A 9,691-nucleotide genomic window follows, 5' to 3' on the forward strand; every position below is an offset into this window, starting at 1 on the left:
ATGGAGCCACCAGGTCATGGGGGACATCCCACCACCCATGTGGGATCTCGGGGAGCAGGGAATGGGATCATGGAGCCACCAGGTCATGGAGAATGTCCCACCACCCCTGTTGGATCTCTGGGATCAGGGAATGGCATCATGGAGCCACCAGGTCACGGGGGACATCAAACATCAGCTCACGTCCATCCTCATCCGTGTTTGAGCCACCTCAGGACACTCCTGGGACCACCAGCGCCTGGGGGACATCAATCCCACCCATGGGAGCAGGGAACGGGATCATGGATCCACCAGGTCATGGGGCACATCCCACCACCCATGTGGGATCTCGGGGAGCAGGGAATGGGATCATGGAGCCACCAGGTCATGGAGAATGTCCCACCACCCCTGTTGGATCTCTGGGATCAGGGAATGGCATCATGGAGCCACCAGGTCACGGGGGACATCAAACATCAGCTCACGTCCATCCTCATCTGTGTTTGAGCCGCCTCAGGACGGTCCTGGGGCCACCACAGTGCTCCCATCTCCAGCACCACCGAGCCACCATCTGGACCCGCCGCCCTCCGGGGGCTCCGCCGCCGCCCCCCATCCCCCAAACCTCCGCCCCGCGGCCACCAACGCCCCCCCCGCCCGCCGTCACTTGTCCCTGGCGGCCGCCCGGGCGTGGATCCGCGCGTGCCGGGCCAGCGAGGACTTGTTGCTGAAGCTCTTGCCGCAGTGGCCGCAGGGGAAGGGCCGCTCGCCCGTGTGCGAGCGCTCGTGCACCGTCAGGTCCGCCAGGTACTTGAAGCTCTTGCCGCACGCCCGGCAGGGGTAGGGCCGCTCCTGCGTGTGGCTGCGCCGGTGCATGGTCAGGTTGGACTGCTGGCTGAAGCGCTTGCCGCACGCCGGGCACGGGTACGGCCGCTCGCCCGTGTGCGACCGCCGGTGCTTGTTGAGGTCCGAGGGGTTGGTGAAGCTCTTCCCGCAGGCGCCGCAGCCGTACGGCCGCTCGCCGGTGTGCAGCCGCCGGTGCGTGGTCAGCGTGGACAGGTGGCCGAAGCGTTTGCCGCAGGCGCCGCAGCCGTACGGCTTCGCCCCCGTGTGCGTCCGCTCGTGGGTCTTCAGGTGGGTCAGGCGGCCGAAGGTCTTGCCGCACTGGCCGCAGGGGTACGGCCGCGCCGGCGGCTCGCCGGGGTCTGGCCGGGCTTGGCGCCGGGGGGCTCCTCGCCGGACGTCGCGGGGGCGGCGGGGCTGGGGAAGGGGCGGCTCCGGGGCCGCGGTGGGATCTGTGATGGGGGTGAGAAGGTCCGCGAGTGGTTCCCCACGGGGAATGCCCAACGGGGGCGCGGAGGGTCCGGATCCCACCGCCGACCCCCCAAATCCACCCGAGGGGGCCATCGGGAGAAGGGTGAGGCTGGACCCGCAGTCAGGTGGGGTTTGAGCCGAGGAGGTGGTTTGGAGCCCATTGAGATGGTTTGGAGCCCAAGGAGATACTTTTGGAGCCCAAGGAGATGGTTTGGAGCCCATTGAGATGGTTTGGAGCCCAAGGAGATGGTTTTGGGGCCCAAGGAGATGGTTTGGAGCCCATTGAGATGTTTTGGAGCCCAAGGAGATGGTTTTGGAGCCCAAGGAGATGGTTTGGAGCCCAAGGAGATGGTTTGGAGCCCAAGGAGATGGTTTGGAGCTCAAGGAGATGGTTTGGAGCCCAAGGAGATGGTTTTGGAGCCCAAGGAGACGGTTAGGAGCCCAAGGAGATGGTTTTGACCCAAGGAGACGGTTTGGAGCCCAAGGAGGTGGTTTGGAGCCCAAGGAGATGGTTTGGAGCTCAAGGAGATGGTTTGGAGCCCAAGGAGATGGTTTTGGAGCCCAAGGAGACGGTTAGGAGCCCAAGGAGATGGTTTTGACCCAAGGAGATGGTTTTGACCCAAGGAGATGGTTTTGTGCCCATTGAGATGTTGCTGAACCCAAAATGGTTTTTGACTCAAAGAAGAGGGTTTTTAACCCAAGATGGTGCTGACCCAAGGAGATGGTTTTGGAGCCCAAGGAGATGGTTTGGAGCCCAAGGAGATGGTTTGGAGCCCAATGAGATACTTTTGGAGCCCAAGGAGGTGGTTTTGACCCAAGGAGATGGTTTGGACCCCAAGGAGATGGTTTGGAGCCCAAGGAGATGGTTTGGAGCCCAAGGAGATGGTTTGGAGCCCAAGGAGATGGTTTTGGAGCCCAAGGAGATGGTTTGGAGCCCAAGGAGATGGTTTGGAGCCCAAGGAGATGGTTTGGAGCCCAAGGAGATGCTTTGGAGCCCAAGGAGATGGTTTTGACCCAAGGAGATGGTTTTGACCCAAGGAGATGGTTTTGACCCAAGGAGATGGTTTTGGAGCCCAAGGAGATGGCTTGGAGCCCAAGGAGATGGTTTGGAGCCCAAGGAGATGGTTTTGACCCAAGGAGATGGTTTGGAGCCCAAGGAGATGGTTTTGACCCAAGGAGATGGTTTGGAGCCCAAGGAGATGGTTTTGACCCAAGGAGATGGTTTGGAGCCCAAGGAGATGGTTTTGGAGCCCAAGGAGATGGTTTTGACACAAGGAGATGGTTTGGAGCCCAAGGAGATGGTTTGGAGCCCAAGGAGATGGTTTGGAGCCCAAGGAGATGGTTTTGACCCAAGGAGATGGTTTTGACCCAAGGAGATGGTTTTGACCCAAGGAGATGGTTTTGGAGCCCAAGGAGATGGTTTGGAGCCCAAGGAGATGGTTTTGACCCAAGGAGATGGTTTTGACCCAAGGAGATGGTTTTGACCCAAGGAGATGGTTTTGAGCCCAAGGAGATGGTTTTGGAGCCCAAGGAGATGGTTTTGGAGCCCAAGGAGATGGTTTGGAGCCCAAGGAGATGGTTTTGGAGCCCAAGGAGATGGTTTTGGAGCCCAAGGAGATGGTTTGGAGCCCAAGGAGATGCTTTGGAGCCCAAGGAGATGGTTTTGGAGCCCAAGGAGATGGTTTGGAGCCCAAGGAGATGCTTTGGAGCCCAAGGAGATGGTTTTGGAGCCCAAGGAGATGGTTTGGAGCCCAAGGAGATGGTTTTGGAGCCCAAGGAGATGGTTTGGAGCCCAAGGAGATGGTTTTGACCCAAGGAGATGGTTTTGGAGCCCAAGGAGATGGTTTTGGAGCCCAAGGAGATGGTTTGGAGCCCAAGGAGGTGGTTTGGAGCCCAAGGAGATGGTTTTGACCCAAGGAGATGGTTTTGACCCAAGGAGATGGTTTTGGAGCCCAAGGAGATGGTTTGGAGCCCAAGGAGATGGTTTTGGAGTCCAAGGAGATGGTTTTGGAGCCCAAGATGTTTTTTTGACACAAGCAGATGGTTTTGGCCAAAGGAGATGGTTTTTGACCCAAGAGAATGGTTTTGGAGCCCAAAATGGTTTTTGATCCCGAGAAGGATTTGGTTTTGAGCCTAAAGAGATGGTTTTCCACCCAAGGAGATGGCTTTGGGCCCAGTGAGATGGTTTTGACCCAAGGAAATGGTTTTTGACACCAAAAAGTTGATTTTGTCCCAAGGAGCTGGTTTTATGCCCAAAGGGATGGATTTTGACCCAGGATTTGGGATTTTGACCTCAGGATTTGGGGTTTTGACCCAGGATTTGGGATTTTGACCTCAGGATTTGGGGTTTTGACCCAGGATTTGGGATTTTGACCTCAGGATTTGGGGTTTTGACCCAGGAATTTGGGTTTTGACCCAGGATTTGGGGTTTTGGTCCATTGAGGTTGTTTTTGACCCCAGGATTTGGGTTTTTGACCCCAGGATTTGGGTTGTTGGTCCATCAAGATGGTTTTTGATCCCAGGATTTGGATTTTTGACTCCAAGATTTGGGTTTTTGGTCTATTGAGATTGTTTTTGACCCCAGGATTTGGAATTTTGGTCCATTGAGATGGTTTTTCACCCCAGGATTTGGGTTTTTGACCCCAGGATTTGGGTTTTTGGTCCATTGAGGTTGTTTTTGACCCCAGGATTTGGGTTTTTGGTCCATTGAGGTTGTCTTTGACCCCAGGATTTGGGTTTTTGACCCCAGGATTTGGGTTTTTGACCCCCGGATTTGGGTTTTTGACTCCAGGATTTTGTTTTTTGGTCCATCGAGATGGTTCTGGACCCTCAGGAGATGATTTCTGAGGCCACTGAGATGACTTTTGGTTCCCACCACCTCCAAGCTCCCCCGGCCCCAGCGGCACCGCCCTCACCCCGTTTTTGGGGTGGCCGAAGGTTTCCCTGCCCCCATCCCGGTACCTCCTTCCCGCGGCTCCTCTTCCTCGGCCGCCTCCTCCCGGGGGGACTCCGATGGGGGGCTCGGGGGGACCCCCAGAGCTCCGGGGTCCTCCACGTCCGCGGGGGCCACGTCCTCCACCTTCACCCGCACGGTCACCTGGGGGACACGGGAACGGGCACGCGGAGCTGCCGAGGGGATCTGGGCACCCCCAAAAGCTCCAAAAGGGTTTTGGGGATCCCCGGGGGGGGGGGGATTTGGGTGCCCAGGACCCCCAAAAGGAGATTTCGGGGCCTGAGACCCCTAAAAAAGCTGCAGAGGGGATTTGGGAGCTGGGGATCCCCTGGAGGTGTGGGGGGGGTTTGGGTGCCTGGGACCACCCAAGGGCTCTCCAAGTTTTGGGTGCTGGGGACCCCCAAAAAACGCTGAGGGGTTTTGGGAGCCCAGGAACCCCAGAGGGGATTTTGGGGTGCAGGACCCCCAAAATCTCCTGAGGGAATTTGGGTGCTGGAGATCCCCAAAGTCTCCAAAAGGGTTTTGGGAGCCCAGGAATCCCAGAAAGCTGCCAAGGGGATTTAGGCACCCACGACCCCCTTTCCCAAATTTTGGGTTTTTTTACTTGGGAATGAGCAGGGATGGGCTGGAATGGGAGGAATGTAACAGGGGTGAACCAATTATTCCCAATTTTGGGGGCCAGCACCCCAAAAAGCTCCCAAGGGGATTTAGGCACCCATGAGCCCCTTTCCAGCCTCAATTTTGGGGTTTTTTTTGGGAATGAGCAGGGATGGGCTGGAGTGGGAGGAATGCAATGGGTGAACCAATTATTCCTAATTTGGGGGCCAGCACCCCAAAATCTGGATGCGCTCTGAGCTGCTGTCCTGGTGCCCAGGTCCCCAAAAATAGCCAAGGGGATTTAGGCACCACAACCCCCTTTCCAGCCTCAATTTTTGTGGGTTTTTTTTTGGGAATGAGCAGAGTTGGGCTGGAATGGGAGGAATGCAATGGGTGAACCAATTATTCCCAGTTTGGGGGCCAGCACCCCAAAAAGCTGCCACGGGGATTTAGGTGCCCACAACCCCCTTTCCAGCCTCAGTTTTGGGTTTTTATTTTCTTGGGAATGAGCAGGGATGGCCTGGAATGGGAGGAATGCAACGGGAGTGAACCAATTATTCCTAATTTGGGGGCCAGCACCCCAAAATCCAGACCCGGTCCCAGCTACTGTCCTGGTGCCCAGGTCCCCAAAAATAGCCAAGGGGATTTAGGCACCCATGAGCCCCTTTCCAGCCTCAATTTTGTTTTTTTTTTTTCTTGGGAATGAGCAGGGATGGGCTGGAATGGGAGGAATGCAATGGGTGAACCAATTATTCCCAATTTTGGGGGCCAGCACCCCAAAATCTGGTCCCACTTTGAGCTACTGTCCTGGTGCCCAGGTCCCCAAAAAGCTGCCAAGGGGATTTAGGCACCCATGAGCCCCTTTCCAGCCTCAATTTTGGTTTTTTTTTTGGGAATGAGCAGGGATGGGCTGGAGTGGGAAGAATGCAATGGAGGGGAACCAATTATTCTCAATTTTGGGGGCCAGCACCCCAAAAAGCTGCCAAGGGGATTTAGGCACCCATGAGCCCCTTTCCAGCCTCAATTTTGTTTTTTTTTTCTTCGGAATGAGCAGGGATGGGCTGGAATGGGAGGAATGCAATGGGTGAACCAATTATTCCCAATTTTGGGGGCCAGCACCCCAAAATCTGGTCCCACTTTGAGCTGCTGTCCTGGTGCCCAGGTCCCCAAAAATCTGCCAGGAGGATTTAGGCACCCATGAGCCCCTTTCCAGCCTCAATTTTGGGTTTTTTTTCTTGGGAATGAGCAGGGATGGGCTGGAGTGGGAAGAATGCAATGGAGGGGAACCAATTATTCCTAATTTGGGGGCCAGCACCCCAAAATCTGGATGCGCTCTGAGCTGCTGTCCTGGTGCCCAGGTCCCCAGAAATAGCCAAGGGGATTTAGGCACCCATGAGCCCCTTTCCAGCCTCAATTTTGGGGTTTTTTTTGGGAATGAGCAGGGATGGGCTGGAATGGGAGGAATGCAATGGGTGAACCAATTATTCCCAATTTTGGGGGCCAGCACCCCAAAATCTGGTCCCACTTTGAGCTACTGTCCTGGTGCCCAGGTCCCCAAAAAGCTGCCAAGGGGATTTAGGCACCCATGAGCCCCTTTCCAGCCTCAATTTTGGGTTTTTTTTTGGGAATGAGCAGGGATGGGCTGGAATGGGAGGAATGCAATGGAGGGGAACCAATTATTCCCAATTTTGGAGGCCAGCACCCCAAAAAGCTGCCAAGGGGATTTAGGCACCCATGAGCCCCTTTCCAGCCTCAGTTTTGGTTTTTTTTTCTTGGGATGGGCTGGAATGGGAGGAATGCAACGGGGGTGACCCAATTATTCCCAATTTTGGGGGCCAGCACCCCAGGAAACCCGGACCCGCTCGCACCTGCTGCTCCCAGATCCCGCCGGGGTCTCCTCGTCCCCGCTGGAAGCTCTCGGCCAAGGCCACGGCCTGCGCGCAGGACTCGGGGTGCCGCACCCACACCCAGCTCTGGATGTCCTCGGGCAGGATGCTGAGGAACTGCTCGAGCACCAGCAGCTCCATGATCTGCTCCTTGCTGCGCTCCTCGGGCCGCAGCCAGCGCCGCGACAGCTCCCGCAGCCTCCGCCACACGTCCCGCGGCCCCGCCGCCTCCTGGTAGCGGAACTGCCGGAACCGCAGGCGCCGCAGTTCGGTGCCGGCCCCGCCGGGAGCAGCGGGAGCGCCGGCGGCGGCGGGGACGAGGCGGCGCGGGCGCTCCGCGCGGGGAGCGCGGCCCCCGAGTCCGCCGCGCTCTCCTGCGGGGGTCCCCAGCGCGGGCGGGGAGGGGGGGGCTCCATCCTGCCCCGAACTGTGGAGCTGAGGGGGGGGCGGGGGGGGGGCTGCTGAAGGAAAGACCCCCCACCCCCAAAAATCAACCCCTCCTAAAACCCCATTTTATAATGCCCCCCCACCCACCCACTCCTCAAAATTGGGGTCCCGACCCCACGGTCTCAAACCCCCCCCCCCCCCCCCAGAGCGGGGTGGCGACCCCCGCAGCCCCCCACAAACCCTGGGGGTCCCCAACCCCCTTCCCTGCCCTGAAGTCCGCCCCAATTTGGGGGTCCCGCAGCCCCCCCCCGGCCCCTCACATCCCCCCCAATTTGGGGGTCCCGCAGCCCCCCCGCGGCCCCTCACATCCCCCCCAATTTGGGGGTCCCGCAGCCCCCCCCGGCCCCTCCCATCCCCCCCAATTTGGGGGTCCCGCAGCCCCCCCCCGGCCCCTCCCATCCCCAAATTGGGGGGTCCCGCAGCCCCCCCCCCGCCCCTCCCATCCCCCCCAATTTGGGGGTCCCGCAGCCCCCCCGCGGCCCCTCACATCCCCCCCAATTTGGGGGTCCCGCAGCCCCCCCCGCGGCCCCTCACATCCCCCCCAATTTGGGGGTCCCGCAGCCCCCCCGCGGCCCCTCCCATCCCCCCCAATTTGGGGGTCCCGCAGCCCCCCAGACTTGGGGTGCTGCCCCCCACATCCCCAAACCCCCAGGGGGACCCCAACCCCCTCCCCGCCCTGAAGACCCCCCCCCCCAATCTGGGGGTCCCGGAGCCCTCCCGGTCCCTCCCATCCCTCCAACTTGGGGGTCCCGCAGCCCCCCCCGGCCCCTCCCATATCCCCCAAACCCTGGGGGACCCCAACCCCTTCCCCGCCCTGAAGCCCCCCCCCCCAATCTGGGGGTCCCGCAACCCCCCGGACCAGGGGTCCTGCCCCGCCCCCCCCCCATTTCCAGCCCCCCTGGCCCCTCCCAACCCTGCAGCCCCCCCCAGGCTTGGGGTGCCGCCCCCCACCCCCCAAACCCGGGGGGCCGCAGTCCCTCCCCCCCCCCCCCCGTTCAGACCTGGGGGTCCCTCCCGCGCCCCCCCGGCCGGGCCCGGCCCCTCGCCCGCCGCTCGCCGACACAAAGGGCCCGAGCGGCCGGGCCCGGCCCCGCCCCCGCGGGGTCCCGGCGGGGTCCCGGGGGGTCCCGGGGGGGGTCCCGAGACCCCCAAATTTCTCCCCCCTACCCAAATTCCCCCCCCCCCCCCCCGGCCCCGCCGTACGTGGGGGAAGCGGCGAGGCTCCGCCCCTCATTGGGCGAGCGCGCTGTCAATTACGGGGAGGCCACGCCCACACGGCGGGCTGGGGGCGGGAAACTGGGGCTCGGATTGACAGCTAGGGCAGCCAATAGGAGGGCGGAGTGCGGCAGAGGGGCGGGGCCCTGGCGGGAGGGACCGCGCCCTGCAGGGGCTGGCTGGAGGAATGATTGACAGCGCCGACAGCCAATGGGAGCGCGAAAAGCGTGAGAGGGCGGGGCCTAAGAGGGAGGGGGAGGTTCGGGGTGAAAATTGGGATTTTTTTTTCCCAGGAAATTTGGTGAAAATGTTTTTTTTTTTTTTTTTTTCCAGGAAATTCTGTGAAAATTGGGGTTTCTTCCAAGAAATTTGGGAAAAAATTTGGGTTTTTTTTCAGGAAATGCGGTGAAAATTGGGGTTTTTTTTCCAGGAAAAATCAGTGAAAACTGGGGGTTTTCCCAGGAAAATCACTGAAAATTGGGGTTTTTTTCCGGGAAAATTGGTGAAAATCGGTTTTTTTTTCAGGCAAATTAGTGAAAATTGGGTTTTATCCAAGAAAATCAGTGAAAATTAGTTTTTTTCCAGGAAAAAAAAAAATTTACATTCCCCTTTTCTTTTTTTTTTCCTTTTCCTCCCTTTCCCCTTATTTTTTCCATCATTTTATTTTATTTTTTTATTTTATTTTATTTTATTTTATTATTTTATATTTTATTCTCTTTTTGTTTTGTTTTTAAATTTAATTTAATCTAATTTATTTTTATTTAATTTAATTTTAATTTTAAATTTTTTTTTAATTTAATTTATTTTTTTTTTAATTTAATTAATGTCTTAAAAGGTTATTTTATTTTTATTTTGCTTATTCCCACTTTTCTCTTTGGAACTCCCAGGCCGACAGCTTCGCTCATTTCATTTTTTATTCCCGACACCCAAAATTTCCCCTTCCCACGGAGCCCTGCCCGATCCCCGGGGACTCAAAGTGGCGCCGGGAGCGGCTCCGGGACCGGGAGTGACCCCGGGATCGAACCTGGGAGCGGCACCGGGACTGACACCGGGATCAACCCCGGGACTGACACCGGGACCGGGAGCGACCCCGGGACTGACACCGGGATCGACCCCGGCACCGGGAGCAGCACCGACATCGGGACCGACACCGGGATCGACGCTGGGAGCGGCACCAGGACCGGGACTGACACCGGGATCAACCCCGGGAGCGGCACCAGGACCGGGACTGACACCGGGATCGAACCCGGGAGCGGCACCGGGAGCGACCCCGGGACTGACACCGGGATCGACGCTGGGAGCGATGCCG

At 58.4% G+C, this 9,691-nt stretch overlaps 1 protein-coding gene across 1 annotated transcript; it reads right to left on the minus strand.

The window, feature by feature from the left end:
• Window positions 1-454: 454 nt before the first annotated feature.
• LOC128802152 (zinc finger and SCAN domain-containing protein 22-like) lies at window positions 455-9,521 on the minus strand. The gene is made up of 5 exons (XM_053968366.1): window positions 9,484-9,521; window positions 8,169-8,319; window positions 6,703-7,155; window positions 4,246-4,381; window positions 455-1,265 (listed from the first exon to the last, which is right to left on the minus strand). The coding sequence occupies exons 1-5, from the start codon at window positions 9,519-9,521 to the stop codon at window positions 634-636; spliced, it is 1,410 nt and encodes a 469-aa protein (XP_053824341.1). The 3' UTR covers window positions 455-633.
• Window positions 9,522-9,691: the final 170 nt, after the last annotated feature.

The sequence above is a fragment of the Vidua chalybeata genome, chromosome 34, assembly GCF_026979565.1.
Source record: "Vidua chalybeata isolate OUT-0048 chromosome 34, bVidCha1 merged haplotype, whole genome shotgun sequence".
NCBI classification, from domain to species: domain Eukaryota; kingdom Metazoa; phylum Chordata; class Aves; order Passeriformes; family Viduidae; genus Vidua; species Vidua chalybeata.

Coding starts and splice junctions, on each gene's coding strand:
- LOC128802152 (XM_053968366.1), bottom strand. CDS start 9,521: ATGTCGGTGCTGCTCCCGGTGCCGGGGTCGATCCCGGT. Junction 7,156..8,168: donor GGCGCGGGAGGGACCCCCAG/GTCTGAACGGGG, acceptor CCCCCCCCTCAG/CTCCACAGTTCGGGGCAGGA. Junction 4,382..6,702: donor GCGGGATCTGGGAGCAGCAG/GTGCGAGCGGGT, acceptor CGTGTCCCCCAG/GTGACCGTGCGGGTGAAGGT.